Raw genomic sequence first — 24,997 nt, forward strand, 5'->3', positions numbered from 1 at the left:
TAATCTACCGCACTGTAATTCTATTAACTGCATCTACTCATCTACTGCACTGTAATTCTATTAACTGTATTAACTAATCTACTGCACGGTAACTATTAACTGCATCTACTCATCTATTGCACTGTAATTCTATTAACTGTATTAACTAATCTACTGCACGGTAACTATTAACTGCATCTACTCATCTATTGCACTGTAACTACAATAACTGCATTAACTCATCTACTGCACTGTAATTCTATTAACTGCATCTACTCATCTATTGCACTGTAATTCTATTAACTGCATTAACTAATCTACTGCACTGTAACTCTATTAACTGCATCTACTCATCTACTGCACTGTAATTCTATTAACTGCATTAACTAATCTACTGCACTGTAACTCTATTAACTGCATCTACTCATCTATTGCACTGTAATTCTATTAACTGCATTAACTAATCTACTGCACTGTAATTCTATTAACTGCATCTACTCATCTACTGCACTGTAATTCTATTAACTGCATTAACTAATCTACTGCACGGTAACTATTAACTGCATCTACTCATCTATTGCACTGTAACTACAATAACTGCATTAACTCATCTACTGCACTGTAATTTTATTAACTGCATCTACTCATCTATTGCACTGTAATTCTATTAACTGCATTAACTAATCTACTGCACGGTAACTATTAACTGCATCTACTCATCTATTGCACTGTAACTACAATAACTGCATTAACTCATCTACTGCACTGTAATTTTATTAACTGCATCTACTCATCTATTGCTCTGTAACCTATAAACTGCATTAACTCATCTTCTGGACTGCAAACTATTAACTGCATTAAATCGTATACTGCACCGTAACTTTAATAACTGCATTAACTTCAACTACTGCATTAACTCACCTATAGCACTGCAACTTTAATAGCCAATGTCAATAATCTATGCATACCTAAGTCACTTGCACTATTTTAGTCTAAATTATTATCTGTTCATAGCCAACTGTACATTAATGTTCATAGTATATAGCCATCTGTATATATTGTTCATAGTATATACCTACTGTCATATTTTCATAGAACATTCCTACTGCAAAATATTTTTATAGTCCATGCCCACTGTATTATATTCTCACTATTGTATTCTGTATTTATTCTAACTGTATATCCTGCACTTGCTAACTTCACTTCTGGTTAGACCTAAACTACATTTCGTTACACTGTACTTGTATATGTGTAATGACAATAAAGTTGAATCTAATCTAATCTAATCATTAAAAACTGGAATAAAAAATGATCTGTCTGGCCATCTGGGATTTCGTTATGGAGATAAAAGGTTTTGATTGTGGGTTTTCGGTCGTTTATATTAGCATTGTTTGTTGTTTGCCTTTACCATCTGGTAAAGTGTTTGGACCCAGAAGTGGTGATGCATGACATCGGACTTAACAAGTGGATAAGCAAAGCACGTTTCAGCTCTACTGTTTGTTGTCATTGTATGTATATATATATTAGATAGATCCATTCCAAATGCACACAATGCTGAGCAACCAAACCTTTACAGAGCCCGCTGATGTCCTCTGGAAGCTCCAGATGGGCACATCGGGGAGAAGCTGAAAACAGTCGCACAGGGCTTTGAAAGGGTTTATACTGATGGGAAACGCTCTCAAAAACAGAATCCCTCAGAAGCTCAGCCGGTGTGGATCTACAAAAGAAACGAGCAAACACACTATGATTAGTATACGTGTTCCTGTAGCTCAATTTTCAGAGCATTGCCTTAGATTTCGAGGAGTCATACAATATTTCTAAAATGTATGTTCAGATAAAACGTATAGTTTAAATAAACTATCAGTCGCTTTGGCAATGCCCACATTTGTTATTCTGTTCACTAAGATGTCACAATTTGGAATTGAGAAGAGATGCAGGCAGTGCCCTTCTCACGGCATTTCACAACATAATAACATAAGCCCTCATGACAACATGAAAAAAGAGCTTTACGCCGTGAGAGAGTGTTTTGAAGTGAGAGAGTGTTTTTCTATAACGAAATGACAGGGTGGTTGAATAGGTTACCTTTTGGATGGGAGAAACGTCAGACATTTCCTCAATAATGCTTGCAGAGATTCGGGCAGCTCCTGGTAGGATGTAGACGAGAATATTAGCGCCATCTGCCCTTCACGCTATAAATGTGACAGCACTGAAAAGTGACTTTTTTATGAGGGCATTTGGGAAGCGTTAGCGCTGTGAAGGAAAATGGAGCTTATCTCAGCGGTTTCAAAGAAAACCTTTCAAACTAAAAACCTTTTGAGATGAAACCACGGAGATAAACTGATTTTCCCGTGACAGTCGGTGTGGACATGTCTGCACGCCAAAAAACATTACAATGAGATTTACATTTGTCAAGTGCAAAGATAAAAGACTCGATCAGGCCTAACAAACTCGCCTTGACTGTGTCTAAGCAACCGTGTTCCTCTGCTAGAACAGTGACTATGTCGTCCATGCAGCCTGTGGAGAATAAAAGAAAATCAAGGGATGTTTTTGTGGTTATATGAATAATATAAAAATAAATTAAATTAATGTGAAATTTAAGATGGGTGCTCACCTAAATTGATGATAAACTTCAGTCTCTCGCTTACGTCTATGTTCTGCAGAATCTGCCTTCCCTATTGGATGAAACAAGTCGTGTGACTTTATATAGTGAACAGTGCCTATTATTGTGTTCTGTGCATATTCATAGACACTTAAGACAGTTAAGGTACATTTATGAGCCAAAACAACAAGGTGTGCTGAATGGCATCCTAAAAGTTGTATATAATGCAGTAAATGTAGCATGCAAATTGTCTTAATAAACGAAGCAGCCAGATATCAATGAAAAGACACACTTAAAAATTAACGAATATTATAATCAATGTTTTCTTTTGTACAGGAAATTTTTATATTTCATGTACCTTATGTATTTTTGATTCTGCAGGTAGTTTCTTTAATAAATGTAATACAAGGACGACCTACTATGTTTGAGTATGCACAAAAATATGTCCATATTATGATATGAAAATTGTGAGTAATAAAAATACCCTAGTAGTGTTTTTTCTATAAATCACAACTTTTAACTTCCTGTTACTTCCAGGTTTTTATTGACCTTGGGAACCTCACTCATAATAAAAGAATGAATAAAACTCAGTGTTGTCAAGAATCATCAAGTACATACCACACACAGTTCAAACAGAAGCACACCGAGAGACCAAACGTCTGTTTTGGGCCCCGAGGGAAGAGGGGCCTCTGTGATCGAGGGGTCGCTGGGAGAAAAACAGCCTTGAGCAATAACCTCCGGCGGCAGGTAAGATGGATACCTGCAGAAACATGGAAAACCAGAAGACAGGAGTGTTGGGAAGGTCTTGCAGATGAGGCCCTGCAAAAGACAAATAACAGAACACATGTCCCGTCTCCCCTCCCATTGCCTCAAAAGACCCAAATCTCAAGCGTACTTTATAAGACAAGCCCCCGGAGAACACAAGGGCCCCCGGTCGTGCCGCTCGGCAATGTTATTTATAACTAGCCGCTTTGATATCCAAGACCTGCCCTTGATCAAAACAAAGATGGACAGTGATGAATCTAATAATAGTTCATTTTTCTTCATTACGAGAGCACAGCGTGAGCCATTGATCTTTTTCCCCATGAAAGGCTGACGCTTTGGTGCAGAGCCACGATGCGTCTTAAAGGGGCGGCATGCAAGATTTAAAGCTTTCTGCTTAGATACGATCCCACCGAGATATTATCTCCGCCGGTGCGTAGACTCCATAACACATGAGTTTCATTTAGAAGAATATGTTACATAGCAGGAAACAAATGGAAAACATTACAGTCCAAATGACGTACCCAATGGGGAAGTCAACATCTGCTCCGTGGTTGGTCATATGATACAGGCCGAATTTGGCCAACTTCACTTTTTCCTGTTGAGTTTGAAAAAGAACATTAAATTCTGTGAAATCAGCAAGTTGAAAGAAAAGGCACTATGAAACTAATAATTCTGTCACGCTTCATGTCTTTTTAATGGTAACATCATTTGCGGGGCAATAAATCTGACGGAGTTTAAGTACTGGTTGTACTCCGAAACTACAGTATGGACCTTATTAACAAATGTTTGAGCAATAATAACTACAGGGCTGAAACAGCAACGGATACTAACGGAGTGAAGTTATCATCAAAGGCCAAGTAAACTGTAACTTATTTCTTACATGTCAACGTTTTCAACACACATACCTCACGATCCAGGAGAACGTTATGAGGAGACAGTGCGCGGTGCACCATACCGTGTTTATTCATGAAATCCAAACCTTCTAACATTTCATAGCCGATCTTTAGCACCTTATCTGGACTAAAAGAGAAAAAGGACTGAGTGAATGAGTCCATCACACAACTGAAGAAATTAAACACTAGCTTGTGAACAACTTTCTGACAATTCAAATGACTATTTCAAGCAAGCAAGTATGTGCCTGCACCTTATTTAAAAAACAATTAAAAGAATAAAGTGAATATTTCTGCAGGACTCCAAAGTTTTGAATTTTTATGAATCACAATATTTAAAGAAAAGATCCTGATAAATTATTATAGGATGAAGCAATGAAGTGTCCGCCTTATTCATCCATAACTGTTTTGATGTTGACCTCCCTGTGCATGTTTTCAATGAGACACACATATTAAAAACAGCAATAAGGAAACGTCTTTTAGAAAAGTATTTCTGACTAAAAGCTTGTGGAAAGATTAGAATAATGAAAAATGTTCCTTAGGAAAGATCTGGGTAGATTGAATTGAAATGTATGATAACAGGGATGCTGAAAGGTAGTTTTACAAAATATGCAGCTCAAAGGAACAGTGATAGAAACAAGATTCTGTCATCACCCTCGAGTTGTTCCAAATATGTTTAAATTGATTTGTTCTGATGAAGGCAGAGAAACATATTTGGAAGAACCAAACAGTTCTTGGGCGCAGTTCTTGCTTTATGGATTTCTGTGTTCTTTTGAACCCAAACAAAGATATTTTGAAGAATGTAGGCGCAAACCATTCTGGGTCACTTTTGACTACCATAGCCCTTTTTCCTACTATGGTAACTGTTTGGTTCCAAGAATTCTTCTAAATATTTGTCCTCGGTGTTCATCATAACAAAAAATTAATACAGATTTGGAACAACTCGAGGGTGAGTAAACTATTTAAGAATTAGGGTAAACTGTCCAAGCTTCCAAGCAGCACAGGGCAACAGTTAAACGTAGTTTTATTGAATCCTCAAATGCTTAAAAGATCTTAATGGTTATCTAAATACAGTCAGGACGTTTAATATCTTAAGTAAAGTCAGGGCATTACCTGAGGCGTAGTAGAAAATACGAATTAGTATGCAAGAGTTAACATAGTCAATGTTTGACTATTAGGAACGATTGTGAGACAATGGTAGACAAAACTACCTTTTAATTTATCGCCATTAGAATGAATTAAAGCAACAGAATTAATAATGAAATGTCTGTATTTAGACAGTAGCAGAATATAAAGAGCAGTCTCAGTAAGCTGACCTGGAGTTTACCACCTGTAGCTCAGATGGTAGAGCATTATGTAAGCAACGCAAATGTTATGGGTCTGAATCCCAAGGATAAAAATGTAAAGTTGCTTTGGATAAACTCTACCTGTAAATGCAGTAAACAACACACATTTGTAAAAACCCTATAGACCACTTCGAACGATCTATACAACGTCGGTCCATAAGAACTTCCTGTTTCAGTTTTTAACACAGCACAGCATTTAACGAATACAACCAACAGAACATTTACCAATATCTATGTAAGACCTCAAAATAAAAATAAGTGCTTTTGGACCAGCATTTAACTTGCGAAGTGGTCTATAGAAATAACATTTATAATATCAATACATTCTTATAATTTGGATCTGGATAATGAAAAACATTCCTGGATGGATTATTCTGTAAATATATCATATTCAAAAAATAATCAAATGGCATTAATGAATATCAGTAAATATATAAACGGTCCACTGGGTAAGAAACATCTATGGCCTTTAGTAAAAACATCTGCATTGTCCTAAAAAACACACCAAATGATCAAAAAGCAAAGCATCTGACAAATGTGTTGAAAGCATGAGGAGGAAAGAAGCTCTATAGGCCTCTATAGGTCTACTGACACGATGATCTTAACCAGACTGACCCTAAGCTTCCTTTTAGAATGGTATAGTATGAGCATACATCTAAATGTTGACATACGCCTTTTAAATGATGCTTTAATGTTGTGATATCATAGTAGACATTTTTTTTCTGGAGAAAGAAATACTTAAATAAAGAAGAAAGCCAAAATGTGAAATGAGTCAACAATCCACAGAATAAACAAACAATTTTCACTTGAGATTTGAAGGCAACTTGCAGAAAGTGAAGGATGACAAATTTGTTTGTCTTGCATAAATCTCGCATGATTTACCTGACAGGTTTGGCCTGCTTCAGAAGGTCCTTTAGGCTCATCTCATGATGCTCCGCCACAATAATCAGACGTTCTGCAACATGTCAAGAAGACAACACGTTACAGCATCTGCTTCCTCTCGTACACGCCATCTTTGATCCGCTGTAAACTCTACACGTAGTCTGTTGTCTGTTACCGCTATTAAAAATGACGCACTTCACCTTTAAAGTTTGTGCCTGCATATATTTGCTGTCCTATGAAACGGTGCATTTTGTTGTGAAGCAGACCACAAGGGCTGTTTTTGTTACAGACAGACAATGAATTTATTCATTCTTGCAGATGTCCGTTTCTTTTGGCCTGGCAAATTCAGAATGTAACTGAGAAGTCCATCAAAACAGTCTGTTTATTACAGCAACCGCCTCTAAAAGTTCATCCTTGCATGTTATTTTCATTTGAGAGCCATTATAAACTTGGTTCCCATCTTAAACTTCACCAATAACTCATTCAATATCCTCTCAAATGAATATCGCCTTTCAAGACTTGAAAGAAAGTTAAAGCATCAGATATCGAAATAACGTCACAATTAAATATAATATCAAGGACTTCAAAAAGAAAATGTTAACATAGAAAGGCATCGATCTTAATGTTATGCGCTCTTATATATGACTAAAGCAGTTTTGTGCATGATAGATACAAAACAAACAGCCACAAAGCAACTTAAGATGGAAAGAGACTTCCCTCCCAGATGAATTCTGTTGACGAATAACGTTAATAAACCATTGAGATAAACATTGCGAGGATAAAAGAGAGTATAAAACTTTAAAGAGCACCAGACAGATGAAGCACTCGAAAACAAATGGTGCAAGAACTCAGTTTAACTAAATAAAAAAAATGCATCTGTGGCATCAACAGGCACAGTTTGTCATTTATTCAACCTTCTCCAACCAAGGCAGATAATGTACAAGGACGCCATTCGTCAGATAGGTGTTATGAAAAGTAAAAAAAAACTGTGTAATGTGTAACATTGTGTAATGAAACAGAATCCCAACTCGTTTTCTGTATTTCACAGGGGCATTTTGTGATTTTTCCAGTAATGTGTTCCTTTAAAGATTGGCACAGTAAATTGTGTAGATCTTAATGAATAAATAGTGAGCATCTGATATATGTATATATAGATATATACTGTATATATAAAAGAAAAACAAAGGCATACCATGTTTCCCACGTGTGATGTCCACATACTGGCACAGTCTGGGATGGGCGATAGTCTTGAGGATCTGGAATCGGCCCAGGATCTTGATGGAGTTGGGGGTGAGAGGAAGTCCATTGCTTCCACACACATCATGAGGAAGAGGAGAGGCAAAAAAAGTGGAGGCTCCCAGCTCAGCATCTCTCAGGGGCTGCATGACTCATCTGACACTGACTTTGAGAATACATTATTATGACATATCTCTTATTTCAATGCATTTATATTTCATGTATTTCAAATCCTTAAGAAAATATAACTAGCACAGTGTGTGCATACAGTCATTACAGGGTATCCATTGTTTAACAGTGGCAACAAAGCCAAATAGAACATGAAATCTAAAAAATACTAATTACAACTTCAACGTCTTAAATTATGGTTGGATATACTAAAATACTAAATAGGATTTGACGACGTTATTAGAAAATACAGAATACAGATTTGCAAATATTAAAATTGACATTTTGTATGAAGAGTCCCCAACAGAACTCTGGCCCCCAATCTGGCACATAAAGAGACCAATAAAACACTTAATGTGCATGATGTACAGTAGTATTGCGCACATCGCACATGATCCAACCGCGATAACCGAAGCTCTCGGCAGCTTAAATACTCAAAATGCAAAGAACATCAACATCAAAATCATACCTGTTCAGTTAAAGCAAACCATTTCTCCTCCTGAAGCACGCCTTACATTAAAACATTACAGATGTGTATTTCATTTGGAAGAGATCGGACTCTTCCTGCGCATGTAAACAGCTGAGCGTCACGTGCTCGTGACGCCATCACTCTGCGACACCGGGGAAACGAGAGAGAGCGTGCGGCTTTCAGACAGTAAAGCGCAAGATTGACACTTTATGTGAGTATTAACGCGTTTGATCATTGTTTTGTGTTTTATCTGTATATTGTGTAGGTGGCGATACAGTTTGTATAAGCACACAAATGCCTTTTTTAGAGCTGTTGCACGGACATGTGACACATAAATATTCACATTTACAGTCTCTATTAATAGTAATGTGCCCTGATGCAACTACTACGTAGGCTCTGAGTGGTCTAAATGCGTGTGGTTTTAATGGTTTAAACAAAATGGTTTAATCATGTTTTGAAAATGAAGTGTAATTAAAGTGTCATTTCTGAACGGGTGTTGACAGATCAGTTTTGATGCTCGTGTACTGCACCATAAACAGTGGAAAGCAGGGATTGCTCTCATTCATGTGGTCGGTCAAACTGGTTTTAACCTAAATCTACAATATACATGTATCTAAATTAATTTGGTTTCTCTTTGCTCATGCTTTACGTTATAATATACTACTGTACAATGTGTAGTACAATGTATATATATATATATATATATGGACATAAAATAATTTTAATTCACTTTGAATTTGTATTTGTAATACATTTGTGTATAGTTAAAGAAAATAAGTATTTACTCTAAATCAGTGTAGTATTAAAACATGGCATGTTGAATTGCTGAAAAACTTGTCACTGTACACTGAATGCAATTTTAGACTGAAAAATATGGGAACATTTTGCTCTAGGTGTAAATTACCTTTTTTCTTTAACTATACACAAATGTATTACAAATACAAATTCAAAGTGAATTCAAATTATTTTATGTTCATATATATATATATATATATATATATATATATATATTTATATGTGAAATGTTCAAACTCCACATCCATCCATCATTGATGTAATCCAAATGACTTCATCTTCTAAAGTTAAACTATAGGTGAATGTGTGAGAGAACTATTAATAATTTGAGCTCATTCAAAATGGACATTGAAACCCAAACAAGTTCTAAATTCAAATATGGTGACGTGTTGAATCAGTTCAATGAACATATGCTTTTGTTTCGGTTTCAATTTAGCTACATAAATTGAAAATATTATGAATGTTCACAAACATGCACCTATCGTTTTGCTTCAGAAGACATTTTGTATCCCACTGGACGATTTTGGATTACTGTAATGATGGATGATGGTTCGATGCGCTTTTGGAGCTGACATTATTTTTAAACAAGTGCGGGTTCAACTAAAGAAAGAAAGTCATATTCATGAGGAATGGTGTAAGGGTATAGAGAATTTGAACATTTTGCCTGTTCTTCCTTAAAAATCATTCCCATCCAATGAATAACGGGGGTTTAAAATGATTCAACAGAATAGAATAGATGACTGATGGATGACATTTTAGTCCCTATCTTGCTTTCATTGCGACTCGCATGAATATGACAAGGCCTATGTCAGTTTTACTTTACTGTGTCAGATTAAATGTTTTTTAAGTGAATTTCATATTGGTTGCCTGGCTAACATTCATAGTCATTGAGTGTCACATGACAGGAATGACCGCTGCTTCATTATGCGAAGGCAACGTTGACGGAGCTTCTCTGAACTTGATTTTCTTTGAAGGGTCTTGTTTTCAGGGGTTATGCAAATGAAACAGTCCTGTCATGGTGCTCATAAATCCTTCCACCACAGGCCCATATAAAGCGGTGCAAGAACTTCAAAAACAAGAGACTTTGATCCACGATATTATCAACTCCAGCTTTTTTGTGTTTCTAATTTCCTCATCCCAACCCTTTGTTTTAATCCCGAGCCAGCTGTTGTTTTCTAGCACCACCCTGCAGTATGTGTTATGATGTGTTGTGCTCTTTTCCTACGCCTTGTAAAAATTCCCTCTGTACTTTCGCAGCCGATGGGCCGGAGCCAAATGCGTAATGTGTCCGTTTTGCTTTGCCAGCTGTCTTTAGACTGAATGGGAATTGTTTAATCCCGCATGGAGCCAAAGAGGGGTCCGTAATTTATGAATGCTTTTATAAGGGTGGCGGGACAAGGTGGACAGTGACGCAATTACTGTGTTTGTCCAGAATTGTGGACAGGGGAACAGGCCCGTTTGGATGACATATGGTTCGGTTTCCACCCCTTCCGTGTTCTGGAATTCGGTTCAGTTGAACATCGAGGCGAGTTTCCGCAGACTCAGATTTACAAACAGTCTGAAGCGAGAATCACAAACACGATGGGGTTTCTGCATGTTGTTTGGCATAAATCCGTTCTGTTGTTGGGTCGTCTGGCTGGTGTCTGACTTATTCACTTCCATGGAAGGGAAGAAGGACAGAAACTTGGCCACGTTTTGGGATGAATTTCAGATTAAGCAAGCGTGTAAAGTTTGCCAAAAACATGTTTACATGTGCCAGAGATCTAAAAGATCTCATTTAAACAGGTCGTGCTCTCTCGATTCTTAAGTGGTGTGTGTTCCCAAATACGGATAGGATGTCCTTTCGGGTCCTCTCATTTGTTTCTTTTAAGAAAAAATATGTTTACGAGTGACTAAGAGTTCCTGCCGCGTTTGATCTTTCTTTTGGCTTGTTTTCTTAGGTTCTTGGTGCGTTCTCTTTTCAAGATGTCGGGCCACACACCCTCACTCTTGAGACTGGAACAGAAGGCCGTGGAGGCTGACCAGATCATCGAGTACCTCAAGAAGCAGGTCCAGTTACTGAAGGACAAAGCCAGTGAGTGAAATGCTCTGGGAGCTTAATGTTCATGAACTAGGGCTCAATGGCTCCTTTTTTCAAATAAATGACATGCATCAATAATACATTTATAGTTTTTGTACAATTCAAATGCTAATTATTGTGTTATACTTATTTTCATGTAGCATCAATGTTTTACTGTTTACTGTATTTAGCCCAAGTGAATTTTGGGCTCATTTCATTATTTACGATATTTCTGTATAGTGCCATTTAACAAAAACTGTTCACATTTTACATATTTGAAAAACTATTTTCCAATCATCACTGAAAAATGTCTGTAGCACAGGGAAGGTGGGACGAAGTGATGATGGGTGATTACGTCTGGAAATTGGTTAAAAAAACAATCAAATATACACTGCTGAAATTTTGGAGGACTCCTTTTTATGAGTTATGTTCAATTGTTGTTTTGAGCTCAGTGTTATGCCAGAACCTTGTAATTTCTGCGTACGAGTAATAATACCGAAATGTATGGGTGAAAATATTTGTTATTTGAGTACTGCCAATGGTAAAAAATTTAAGCGAAACATAACTTTTAAAAATATTTTTTACATTGTGATGTAGATAAAATAAATGAATTGGCCTACGGCCAATAACATCAATCCATTTAGTAGAGAAGTGCTAATTTACGGTTATTTAACAGACTTTTTATTCAAACATTTTGAATGAATTTTATTGATAATTTTTACTAAATTTAACCGAAAAGCCTAAAACAATTTTCTTACAACAACAAGCAGAGTATTTACCGAAATGAACTTGAAGAAATGTGAATTTTTATGGACTTTCTACATCCTATTTTGAATTGGGGCACAGAAGAGCACTTTGAAGTATTTCATTTACGCAAATTTTGCTGTTAAAATGTGATTTATGAATGGGAGACTATTTAGCAGGGTAATAATTCACCCTAAAATGAAACGGGATCTTCCTTGTGATGTTGCGAACCTGTGTGCTGTTATTTTAATGTTTTGCCATAGAACACAATGATCATATTTGAAGAACTTAGATGCAGATCATGTATAGTTTATGAGCTCACAAGATAGCTAAAAAAAGAACAGAAAATACTATGGTACCTTTCACACGATGAATGATGAATTGAAATGTAACCAGTTATTGACTTTCTGCATTTATCTGCTGATGACATGCGTGGTGACAGCAACCGTAGATGTACATTTTGACTTTGAGACCTGATATCGGTGATCTTTTAATGAATATGACGTTTGGTGTAGTTGTTCAGGCGACCGTCAGAGAGGAGAAGAAACTGGTGGTGGAGAACACCAAGCTCAAGAAGGACATCGAAGAACTGACGAAACAGCTGCTGGAGAAGGAAAGGGCGAGAGGAGGTACAGTATCACTCGGAGAGGTGCATTTCTATGTGATGTTATAACGTCTTTAACTTTAAGTCCAGGTTAAAGGGATACTTCACCCAAAAATGGAAATTCTGTCGTTTACTCACTGTCTTGTCATTGATTTTCATTGGTTTTGTGTCCATGCAATACAAGTGAATGTGTACGTTCAGCAGAAGAAAGAAGGTCATACCTATTTACAATGACATGAGGGTGAGTAAATGATGTCATTTGCATGTTTGGGTGAACTCTATTCCTTTAATCTAATTTAGGGCAGGTGTTCTTTCCACATGGATTTGTTCCCTTCAAAGTGAATACCTTTTTGAATTCCAAAAATGCCTATTTTAGATATTACACATCTGCTTTCATCGGTTATGGATTATTGCACATGGTGGGTATTTAATAAAAGTTATAACTAACCACGCTGTGCTATTGCTTGGCAGTGTTGGGCAAGTTACCTCCAAAATGTAATCCATGATATATTACTAGTTACTGTCATTTATAGTAATTAGTTATATTACAATATTTCTGTCTTTGTAACGCCTTACACTACTTTTCTCAAAGTATGACCACACTGCTGAAATGAAACCACCACAGAAATATATATCATATAATAATATATTAATACTTTTTTTGTAGTGTTTTAATGGTCTCGTCAATATAACCCAACACATACCTGTAGAGACTTTTGTCAACCATTAAAATTCCCTTCATAACCATTAAATCCAGTAGAATTTATGTGATGGTTTCTTTCGCTTTTTCAGCTGTGTATGCATTCTCAAATGCTAAAATAAAGTTTAGTGCTGCTCATTATAAATCCAGTAGGGGGCGATGTGTTAATGCATAATGATTGTGCTTATCAGGAATGGCGGGACTAATACCGCATCAACCAATCGGCACATACCTGTAGGCTAAAACCGAATGCCTGTCTACAATGCCTAAAAACAATGCAGGAATTAATACTTTAGGATTCGAGTGTCAATGTCCGTATCAGGTAATATCAATGCACTACCACAATATAAAAAAAGTTAACTAATCGAATATATCTGCAAAACGCCTCAATGTGTTGTCAAGTGACCCACAGTCGGGGTTTTCAGATGCATCTAAATACTTGAGTGAACAAAATAAGAGGCACAGAGAAGAACAATTGCTGTCAAAATCGCAAAAGTAGGCAAAAAAAACGATTATCTGGTGAAATTATTGGCAATTATTTAGAAATTGTAACGGGTATAATATTACCCAAAATGTATAAGTAATGCGTTATAACGGCGTTACAGAAAAATATTGTAAAATACTGTAATATTGTTACTTTTGTAATGCGTTACTCCCAATTCGCTTTTGTAATAGCAGATGCTCTACTTTGTCCGTCTGGATAGAAATATTGTTTCTCACAATTTGTTTCCTGAAATGAGCTCTGCATGATTTATTTGAATTATTTTGCTAAAACACATGAAGCTTACCGGCTCCAAGCCGTGAGGAGTCATTTCCATAATACCGGGTTTAAATCGCGGGTTTAAAAAATGTCAGCTAGAACCTAATAATTCTAAGGCGACGAATGACCGTTCAGAACTCTTCGTATTGTAGTAGTATTTAATTATTAAATAAATAATGTTGGCTTTAGGATTTACAAAGGCATCTGTCTGTATTTGTTTGTTTTTAGTAAAAGACGTAGCCATGCCTTCGGTGGACCACGGTGTCCAGTGTGTGTCTAAACCAACATCAGCAGCTCCACCTGCCACAGCAGCTTCTGCCCCAGCTCCGAAAAACCCTGTAGCCAAAGACAACGATGCTCCAAAAAAGATTAAGGCTGAGAAAAAAGGTATTTGGGATGTTTTCTGTCTGTTGATGAATAATCCTTTAACAATGCACTGTGACGTTTCTAGACATTTCTGTTGATTGATCTATAACAACATTGAACACTTTTGGCTTTTCAGTTGTGTTAACAGAGGTCTGATTTTGAATTACTGCACAGAACAGAACTTTGATTATTTACTTGACTCGAATACTGCAGTTTAAATATGAATTATGAATGGAAGAAGAGTTTGCAGGGTAATGAATAAAAGCTTTAAGTCATATTTCATCCAAATAGAAAACAGGATCTCCCTTGTGATGTTTCAAACTTGTGCTGTTATTTGTTTGCGATTATTTTGAAGAACTTTGATGCCGTTTATTTACAGTTCATGACCAGTCAGAAAGGCCAGAGAGTACAATAGTACCTCAAATGTCCAAATGACTATATTCCATCCTATATTACAAGTTTTGTCTGTTATACCGTTTTATTGTTCATTTTGGAGCGAAAACATCACACTCGGTATAAATAGATTGTCACTTTTATTGATATATTGAATTGAGATGTGCAAAGCTTTTCCCCAAAGACATTCATTGTACTGTAAGTGTGTTACTGTAAACCTTATTGATTATTTTCATAAACATCATAATTAAAGGGATAGTTAGACTAAAAATGACATCATCCGTCATGTACTGTTGTTTTTCTTGCTTAACTAATCCGTTCAGGGATAGTTTAATATACTCACCCTATTCATTTCTTTGTTCTGTTAACCACACACTGGGCCACTACTGACTACCATAGTAGTTTTTTTACTATCATAGTCAATAGTGCCCCAGAACTGTTCGGTTACAAGCATTCAAAGAAATGAATACAGGTTTAGAACAACTCCATGGTGAGTAAATGATGACAGAAGTTTTATTTTTGGGTGAACTATCCCTTTAAATATATCTCGACATGTAAATATATTTTCGCTCTCTCCATATAGCTAAAAGGTTCATAAAGATAAAAATGTACAAAAGTCAAAGGTGAATTAAAGTTTAATCTAGGGCTGGGTATCGATTCTGATGTTTCGATTAGATTTCGATACAGTTCAATGCATGCATACACATAAAAATCATATAGATATTTCTAAAAAAAAGAACTCTTAACATCAGATTACAATATAGCTGTTGTCAGTTAGATTCAGTTTTTTTGAGGGATTGTAACAGTAATACCGTTAAAACTGTGATAGTTTTGCAAAAGGTTATCATACAGTCAGAATCTGCAGACCTCCATTACACTTCGATCGATCCGCATGTTTTTTAACCGATGAAGTGAAGATGACGTCATTGTTACTGTTTATTGCTTAAAGCCAAAACTTATGAATACACGTGCACTGAGAAGGGATCCGGCCAATCACAACAGCCTGAGAAATGGAAGCTCGCTGATATGGTATGGGTAGGACAGCTTCGGACACAAACTCTAAGAGGGGAACCAATCACGACAGACTGGGTCATCTTTACCAATCCGAGCTTTTCGGAAGGAGGGACTTTATAGAAACCAGACAAAATCTGATTGTTTTGTGAGAAGAGGGACAGCGGCACCATTAAGCAATGAATGAATGACCCCCCCCCCCCCACACAGTTCCAGAAACAGTGGTATTATTTCCCAAAGGGCGGACTGAGAAACACAGCGTACCAAACCCGATGTTGGCAGAATCGTTTTCACTTTTGGGAAAGCTTGGAATCCGAGCAGAAATGACAAGCCGGCATTCTTTCCTGTTGTAGACATTTTAAAGTACCCCCTCTGGGAACAATATCTACCAGTTAAAAATAACTTTCAAAGAATGGCATTAAAAAGCACCTCGCAAACCGAAAGCACATTTCCTCAGAGTGGACGCGTAATAAAATCCCAGTCTCAATGTCCTATAAACACGCTTATTTTAGCACTTCATACACTGTTTGTGCCTTTTCATGGGTGACTTCCCAACATTTATAGTGTGCTAGACAATGCGTCTTTCAACACGCATGACCACAACCATGCTTTACGAACACAAGAAAATGTCTGAGATCTCATTCTGGTACTTTTTGGTCCAGGTGAGAAGAAAGAAAAGAAAGCAGCTGCCCCGCCCCAGGATGATGCGAAAGTGGATGTTTCACGGTTGGATCTCAGAGTGGGCCGCATTATCACCGCCGAAAAGCATCCTGATGCAGACTCGCTCTACGTCGAGCAGGTGGATGTTGGTGAAGCGGCTCCACGTACTGTTGTCAGCGGACTGGTCAAACACATCCCTCTCGATCAGGTAATGAGTCTTCTCATCTACCCCCGACAGCGGTGTTTACCATTTTACAATAAATTCAAATTAGGGATGAACCGATACCGATATCAGCATACAGTACTATACAATACAAGCTAGTCGGCATTAAATTAGTTTACTGAACTCTATCCAATTTTCATTTTAAGAAAGACACAAGTTAAGATAAAAATACAATATTACAACCTTCAAAGGGGATTTTTGCTATCCAATATTTATTTTATTAACAACATTAAATCATATTTGACAAAAAATTGTAAACGGCTTTAATATACTTTAAAAAGTCTGCACTGTTGCTATTTAATTATTTTGCTCAGAGAAAAACATTGGATTATTCAGACATGCAACTCATTCCCGCCATGCAGTTAGATAATAAACTTGGGCCCCATGATTCCATTTTGTTCATTTTAATTTTTCTGGATTCTGTGTTTTCTTTTTTTAATAAATAAAAGTAAAATTGCTTTTGCCTACATAAAATATACTTTACTATACTACAGCATTTATTCAAACTATAATAAAAAAAGATACTGCAGTGTTTTTGAACATAAAATAAAGCATTATGTTAATATAAACCAGTATCTTGCATCATGTGTTTCTTTCTTTTGCTGTTTTAATGCTACTTGCATTTAATTTCTAGTTTTGTACGTTTTAAGTAGCAGTTTTGTTATGGGGAAAACCTGTTCAGTGCTACTATCTGGCGTGTTTGCTACTTTCCATCCGTGTTTTTCGCATTAGGGAAATCATAGGGCATACCTAGTAAACCATCGGTATACGTTTTTTTCATGCTATTGCTGATATGCCGATGGTGTTAAATTAACCCAATATCGTTTTTTTTATATCGGCTTTTTAATAAATTAAAATCTTGTCTGAAAAGGTAAGTTTTAAGGCTGCATTTAAAAGCATCCAGCGACTGTTGTGCCCTCAGATGGTCATGGAGAGCATTCCACAGATTGGTGAGCAAAAGGCCCGACAAAACTACACTTTTACTTTAATAAATAATTTGATATACATAAATATATTTTTTCCTTAGATTATATAGACTTTAACACGCCTTAAACCTAAATTATTGAAGTCAAGTACTCAAAACGGCAATCTATAACTTTTTGGTGTTAAAAATAAGCGCAAATTATGTAAATTAAATGGAAAATATATTCAAGTTAATGATCAAGTAGAACAAATGATATATTACCTTACTGTGATTTACAACAGTAAGATTATTAATAATTATTTATAAGTTTTGCTGTCAGTGTCCAATTTCGAAAGAAATGTCTGGTTTCGTCTTCAACGTACCTGTCAATAGATCTGTAAAGTGACCTGCAATTTTGTTTCAAGATGGCAAGATACCAAGATTGCGATAGAAGGCAAACATTACGGATTTCAGCTATACAAGTAAAGTACTTGATACAAAATACAATTGCTTAAATTAAAAAACAGGTTCTTTATTAAACATTTGAAGAAAAATACTGTTGTCATTTACCCTAATGTTGTTCCATTGAGTGTGTTGAAGCTTCAAAGTCTCAACAAGTTCAATTGTATGTTCATATTTTCAAACATCGTAACAAAATAATAGAAGTGATTTATGGACAAATTTAAGATTTAGACGCATTGCGTTATTCATAAAACTGAATGGTAATTTGACACAATCAATCTTGTATATAAACCCGTAATGGAAAGTGTTCTGGAATAAAAACTGCAGCACTGTAAATGTTGACACCAATATCTGAGAGCCATCTTTGTTTGCCAGCAAGACTGAATGCAGCTCTTGTTAATTGGGTGTTATGTGTCAGAATATTTCGAAAGGGGATATTTCACTTTTACTGGTCATATAAACCGTCTGAACCGCCGTGCTTCACGCAGGTCCATAAACCTGCTCCATGTAGACTGAATGTATTATTTTCCAGACCCCTGAGTTTACGATTTGTTTAGGGGATTCCTAGCAGTACATCAGAAATGATAATTACACCTCTAAAAAGCATCTGTTTCTCTCCTTCATTTAATCTTTTTGGGTTTCCCGTCTGGTTTTAGGGACCAGCCTTCAAGTTTGAAATTTGAGTGCAATGATCTCTAAACCTGTTTAATGGAAACCCCCAGCATATTTAATTTATTGGATTATGTTTAACTGTCAGGAGTTGTACAAATACTGAAATCTCTTGAATCCCGTGATGATCCGTGACCAGATCCATTAAGCTGTTACATGCTCAATTCCTCAATCTTCAGATGCAAAATCGCATGGCTGTGCTCCTGTGCAACCTCAAGGCTGCCAAGATGAGAGGTGTGTTATCCCAGGCCATGGTCATGTGTGCCAGTTCTGCAGAGAAGGTGGAAATCCTGGATCCCCCGAGCGGAGCCGTGCCTGGAGACAGGGTTTCTTGCCAGGATTTCCCAGGTACCTTTTTATATTTCTACACCAACAGTGTATTGAATTGTGGGTGTTCACAAGTTCAACGACACCACAGTGTGTTTTCGTGAAGTGTGCCTGAACGTTTTGCGCACATTTATCAAAGCGAACACACTCGAATCTGATCGTTTTGAATTACTGAATTACCGCTTCTTTCAGACGAGGCAGTAAATTAGAGTCTGATGTATATTTCACCCCCCAAAAATGGCAAAGAGGTATTTTCCGAAAGGGCAAGCTCCAGAACTCATATGGCCTATTCAATTTCCACAGGTTTTATTAGTCCTTTGAGTGTCGTAGTTGAATCTAAAAATACCTTACTCAAATGTTTTGAGTTGCAAGGTACAAACAATTGAAACAATTAAAGTTTGTGAGATTTGTGGCATTAAAAATGTTTTTATATTTTTAAAATATTTTTTGTTTCTGTACAATATGTTTGCAATAGAATTTTGTAAAATAAGGTTTCTTAATTTTTTTAGATTCATGGCATCAAATCTTGGAAAGCTAAAAAATTGTCTTTGAAAGATCATCTTTAATAGAATGAAAAAGTCTAACTTAAAGGTTACTAGTTCCTATACAACACATTTTCTATCAAATTTGGTGTGATTCAAGGCATCGATCTTTAGATGCATAAAAAACTAAACAGATTTGGTATTGTTGCTTTGCACATACAATAAATTTGAGATTTGAGTCATCAAATCTTGGAAGAATCGTCCTTAGTTTCATGTAAAAATGAAAATCTATCTATTTTCATTTCTATACAATCAATTTGCAATAAAATGTTGTTGATTTTCAAACGTTTGTGAGATTCGTGGCATCATATCTTCAAAAGACTTTAAAAGATTTTTAGTTTCTAGGTCAAACAATACATTTGCAGTAAAATATTGTAAACTTTCTAAAGTTTGGCAGCAAATCCTTGAAAGGCCGTCCTTTAAAAGACATGCTGCACGGTCATGTAGTGCCTTAAACAGAATTAATATGGTTTGTCTGTAGCTCGACTGCTAACGCACATTGCTCTACATTGCCAAAGGTCATGGGATGAAATTCCACAGACAACATTAGACCTTCAAAGAAAGATCTGCCAAATGCATAAATGTACATGATGACAGGGATGGATGTCAGTCCCCAACTTTGAAATTCTTTGTATTTGATTTACTGTCTCTTGTAATGTTTTTCTTTTATTGAATGCTTTGTTATTTTTAGGTATGCTTTCATTTGAATCAAGTTTCTTTGTAATTTGTACTGGAAGACTTTTAAGTTATATTTTCTTTTGTATTTACTGCACATGTCTGTATCCTGTCTCATTAAAACTAATGGGGACAGACTGTACCCAAACAACTTGAAGACTAGGAAAATAATTCACACAACTTTTTCACAGTATTGAATACCGAACCAAAGGAAAACATTTTTTTTGTGAAGTAAAATTATAGTTAAATTCTTGCACTCACCCTAATGTCATTCCAGACATGTCTTTATTTACCAAGAAGATATTCTGAAGAAAGTTTCAAATAGTTTGGTCCATGATGAAAGTTAAAGAGGTCCAAAACAACATGCGACCCCGCTGACTTTCATCGTGTGGCCAAAAAAACAAAACGATTATTTTGTGTTCCAGCTTCTATATGGTGAATTATGAACTGGCTCATGGATGTGGTGGTTGATTTAAAAAATGTGAAATGTGGCTTTTGTTAACATTCCAGCTCTCAGAGAAAAAAATGCTAAATCTTATTTAATTAAATGCAAGTTCAAATTAATCTTATATGTTGTGTTCCTGTAGGTGAGCCTGACAAGGAGTTGAACCCTAAGAAAAAAGTATGGGAGCAAGTCCAGCCGGATCTGCGTACTGACGATAAATGTGTGGCCACTTACAAGGGTGCTGCCTTTGAGGTTGCCGGCAAAGGGGTTTGCAAGGCTCAGACGATGACCAAGAGTAGTATCAAATAAGAACGCCTTATAGAGCAAAAACATCCTCTTGTAAGGAGGTAAGGGCTTGTTGCATCGATTGAAGGATAAACGTATATGTTTAATAAACTATTTGAATATTATTGCTTGAAAGTCTTTTTGTGATTTTTTTTTATATCACAGTGTTTACTTTTTAGGTTGATCAGTCTTATGAGGTTAGTCTTAAGTTGCTGAATAATAGTGAAGATAGTGACTTGTCCTCCAAAGGACAAGACATGTAAAAAGTTTAAAAGTTTCATGTAAAAAACATGAAAGTTTTCTGTATTAAGATGTGTAGAGGAGTTATTGCGTTTATCAGGATTTGAGATCTCATTCATTTCCTTTATTTTAAGTTTGTATCCTAGCTTAATTCACTTCTTTTTTTTGTACCATTGAAACAAACATCATAGGCTTTCGCGCAAAATACCAAGAGAGGTCATATGAGGGAAGCGTCTTTGCACAGTGCTTCTCTCGGAGGAAAGATGACTGCTGTAGTCTTGTGTTAACTAACACGGTATGGTCTCTAATGGGGCAAGTGAGCGCTGGTTTCATGTCTACTTGGTTTTATAGGGCACATTGTGCTTTATGACGGGCATTAAGATTTAGAGCCAATAAAGAAGCCCAAAACATCCTTGTTTCAGGAACTGATTTATCAGGGTTTTTGTTTACAAAATCCCTCTGGGTTTTGTTGTTTTAATCTCCTGTTTTTTTAAAGTTTGGCTTTATTTCATTGAGAGGCTTTCATGTGTGTTTTGACTCACAATGTAAGAACATTCTAATAATGAAGAGGACCCAGCCGCTTTTGATCTCTTGCCAAGTTTCAGCCTCTAGAGCAGTAGATTCACCTGAAGGAGACGCGTTCGACTTGCGTTGGGCTGCGCAGATTCTTTGCAGATATTGCATCATGGTACTGCGAGAGTGATTCAAGTGCGATCTGCGCTTTAAACAAACGAGACCGTTGTTAAATCACATTAGGAATATGGAAGTGTAAAAATAATATATACTGTAGAGGTCAAAAATCTAAATTTGGGTATATTTAATGAGAAATGTCCAAGTTCGTATTCAAAGCTTGAAAAATATTGACTTTCGACTGCAGGCCTGGCAATATTAACCTCAGTTTGTGTTGAGATCACTAATGGAGACATTTATGAGACGTTCCATTTTTTCTTACTTATGGATCACTAGAAAGATACATTGCATTTCTACATTTGGAAGATTTGAACTTGCAGTGCTTTCTGGAAATCAAACTCACAGCGTTTACCGCTAACACAAGGCGCTACCAGTTAAGCTACAGGAACTACATTTTGAAAACATCTGCATTTTGCTTATTTAAAAAAATGACACTGACCGCTGTTATCTACATACAGATCTAGATTTGAAAAGCCAGACCTTTATTATTTCTTTTTATGTTATATGTAGACCTATTGAACCGCAAGAGAGTGAGTTGCTTCACATGGCTTTCAAAGAATACTTCAGAAGACCGGTCAAGCATTTCAACTGATGCTGTTGAACAATATGAAGCTGCCTCTGATCACAAATTTGTTACACATTTGTGTGCTTGTTTGCGGCTGACTGTTGTGACAACACCCAGCCACAATAAGCCTATATCCTGGAGTTATGTCCATTTTTCCATATAACTTTTAAAAGTCATACAAACAAAGGCAAACAAATCTATTGTTTGGAATTCTTCCTTTTTTATGTTTAATGCCCTACATCTGCGTTACATATATAGTGTAAAAATGATATTTACATTTCCAAGTAAGTGAAAACTCTTTGCAGAGCGTCTAAAGGCCTGTAAATACATAATTCATGTGAATAATCTTCAGATATTAATCCCTAACAAAAGACAGAAAAATAAGTGGAAAACGCAATGGGGTGAGAGGTCAGGATGTTTGGCTTCCGTTGAAAGAAAAGTTTTGTGCATGTTGTTATGCATGCGATTTCACAGTCCACCAGCACCGTGAACACGGCTATCAAAGCGCAAGAAATCTGGAAGCCATGATGTTACAGAACTGTGATCGCCATACTTTTATAACTTTTGTTCACAAAACAGCAGCACAGTGTTTCTCTGTAACATACCTAGTATGTGGTATATGCAATGATGCCAGTTAACCAGACAGCGAATGTGTTTTATGGTTTATGTTTCATTTGCACAAACCAATCTTGGGTTCCTGTGTAATGTGAATTTGGCAATGTCAAGCTAAACAGAAGCTTTAAAACATCTGTGTAAAATCTAAACACAATACATATTTAAGTCTCCGTCTTGTTTTGTGTCCCCATCATATAATGGGTAAAATATAAAGCTTGCTATGTTTAAAGATGGAGCTCATGGCAATGCATTATTTTACTATCACAATAAAGTGAACTGAGGGATTTATTTTATTTTCTGTGAATGGATCTAAATCACAAAGCTTAAGGGGAATTGTATATGTCATTTATATACTTTGTTAGTCATTTATATTCTAGTTTTCCCCCTTTCCATCGTACAAAAATTTGAATCAAAATGCTATTTTTTCACTTATTGTTTTAACAATTATTTCATGTGTGAATGTATCTTTTTGTAACGTTCCTTATATTAACAAATGCCAGTTGCAATGGCAGCAAGAGAGAGAAGTGCTTTCCAGGTAAAATTATCATTTTTGTTTCATGCTGTGAACTACTAACAATAGTTCTCCCAAGTGTTAAATAAAAATGTTATAATTTAATAATTATTTTCACATGTGTTTTGTCATGATGTTGTTGCTGACGTTTACATTTTTTTCAGTTCGGAAGAAACTAGACAGAAAATAATAACAATACATCTAGAAATGCTGAATAAAGGAAAATGTAGAATGGTTTACTGCAGATGTGTAAAATAAAATTCATTACAAATGAGAAAGGTACACGACAGGAATGAGCCTAGAAACACAATATTTGTTTTAAAAATGTCTACACACACACAAAATACTTACTGGTGCAGTCTACCGATCCAAACACTTAAAAAACTATAAAACAATTGTAATAACGTGACAGATGGGGTACCAGGAAAACCCCTTAAATTATATTTTAGTAATGTACATGTATTCCTGTTATTTTACAGTCTATTTTGCAGTCTATTTCTGTAATTACAATTATTTTACAGAATTTCAAAAATACGTCAAGTAATCTCTCAGATAAAACGGTACAATTCATAAAATGAATGCGACACAGCGTACAGCTGGTGGTGTATTTCATCCAATGTTACCGCATTACCAACTTGAACAATGTGCTCATGACAAAAGCAGAGTCTCGCTTGAGTTGTGTTCACATGGCACAGTCAACTTTCTCTGGTCTTGCTGTTACATCACAAAACCACCAGTTAGATTCCTTAGACATGTGACGGATGAGTTGCCATGACGACCACAGGAGGGCATAACCTAACCATTATTAGAAACTGCTTTGAGAAAGTGTTTCGATCACAGGATACAAAGAGGGTATATGGTACAGTCATAATTCCAGTTTGAGATTTAAGATCTATGGAAAACTATTTAAGGATAGTTAACTCGGCAGACTACGGAAAAAAGTTTGACGGTAGCGGGACAATAGGATCTTTTGAGAGGTTTAGATTTACATTTATTCATCGGGCAAATTATTTCACCTTAAGCAAATAACAATATACCTTCTTCTTTCAGAATTTCCTTTTCAAGTCAAAGTATTTATTGCGATATAAACTCTGTTCTGAACGTTTTGTTCTGTATTACACATTTTTCATAAGCAAACAGTAACAGTTCTCATATCATCCAGCCCCAGAAATGCTGAAAGGGATAACTTGCATTTCAGTAACCGTTCTTTCAGGGTGTCATTTTTGAAAAAATTATTAAAAAGAACCCAAACCTGTATAAACTCTTCTGTAGAACATAGGAGGAGATACGTGTTGATTCATAAAGCAATTTTTCTATTATTCTATTATTTTTCTACTATGGTGGCCAAGAACTTTCCTTAGCTCTTAACCCGAGACCATCTTCGGTCCACATCTGGGAATCCCCTCATGGAAAACATT

The 24,997-nt window shown here is 36.1% G+C and overlaps 2 protein-coding genes across 2 annotated transcripts in view; one reads left to right on the plus strand and one right to left on the minus strand.

Annotated features, from left to right (window-relative positions):
* Positions 1-8,486, minus strand: part of tbck (TBC1 domain containing kinase) — a 42,410-nt gene extending 33,924 nt beyond the window's left edge. Inside the window, exons 1-10 of the mRNA XM_079462207.1 lie at positions 8,335-8,486; positions 7,654-7,863; positions 6,462-6,534; positions 4,249-4,363; positions 3,865-3,938; positions 3,197-3,338; positions 2,591-2,651; positions 2,432-2,493; positions 2,062-2,123; positions 1,548-1,696 (exon numbers count right to left, since the gene is read on the minus strand). Coding sequence (XP_079318333.1) covers positions 1,548-1,696; positions 2,062-2,123; positions 2,432-2,493; positions 2,591-2,651; positions 3,197-3,338; positions 3,865-3,938; positions 4,249-4,363; positions 6,462-6,534; positions 7,654-7,846 — 931 coding nt within the window. The 5' untranslated portion in view covers positions 7,847-7,863; positions 8,335-8,486. The remainder of the gene's footprint in view (positions 1-1,547; positions 1,697-2,061; positions 2,124-2,431; positions 2,494-2,590; positions 2,652-3,196; positions 3,339-3,864; positions 3,939-4,248; positions 4,364-6,461; positions 6,535-7,653; positions 7,864-8,334) is intronic.
* Positions 8,372-23,682, plus strand: aimp1a (aminoacyl tRNA synthetase complex interacting multifunctional protein 1a). Its single transcript, XM_079462208.1, has 7 exons — positions 8,372-8,545; positions 11,070-11,203; positions 12,448-12,561; positions 14,225-14,383; positions 16,429-16,634; positions 18,864-19,032; positions 20,816-23,682. Coding segments are annotated over exons 1-7 (951 nt in total). The 5' UTR covers positions 8,372-8,543; the 3' UTR covers positions 20,983-23,682.
* The last annotated feature ends 1,315 nt before the right edge of the window (positions 23,683-24,997 follow it).

The sequence above is a fragment of the Barbatula barbatula genome (genome assembly GCF_947034865.1).
Source record: "Barbatula barbatula genome assembly, chromosome: 8".
NCBI lineage: Eukaryota > Metazoa > Chordata > Actinopteri > Cypriniformes > Nemacheilidae > Barbatula > Barbatula barbatula.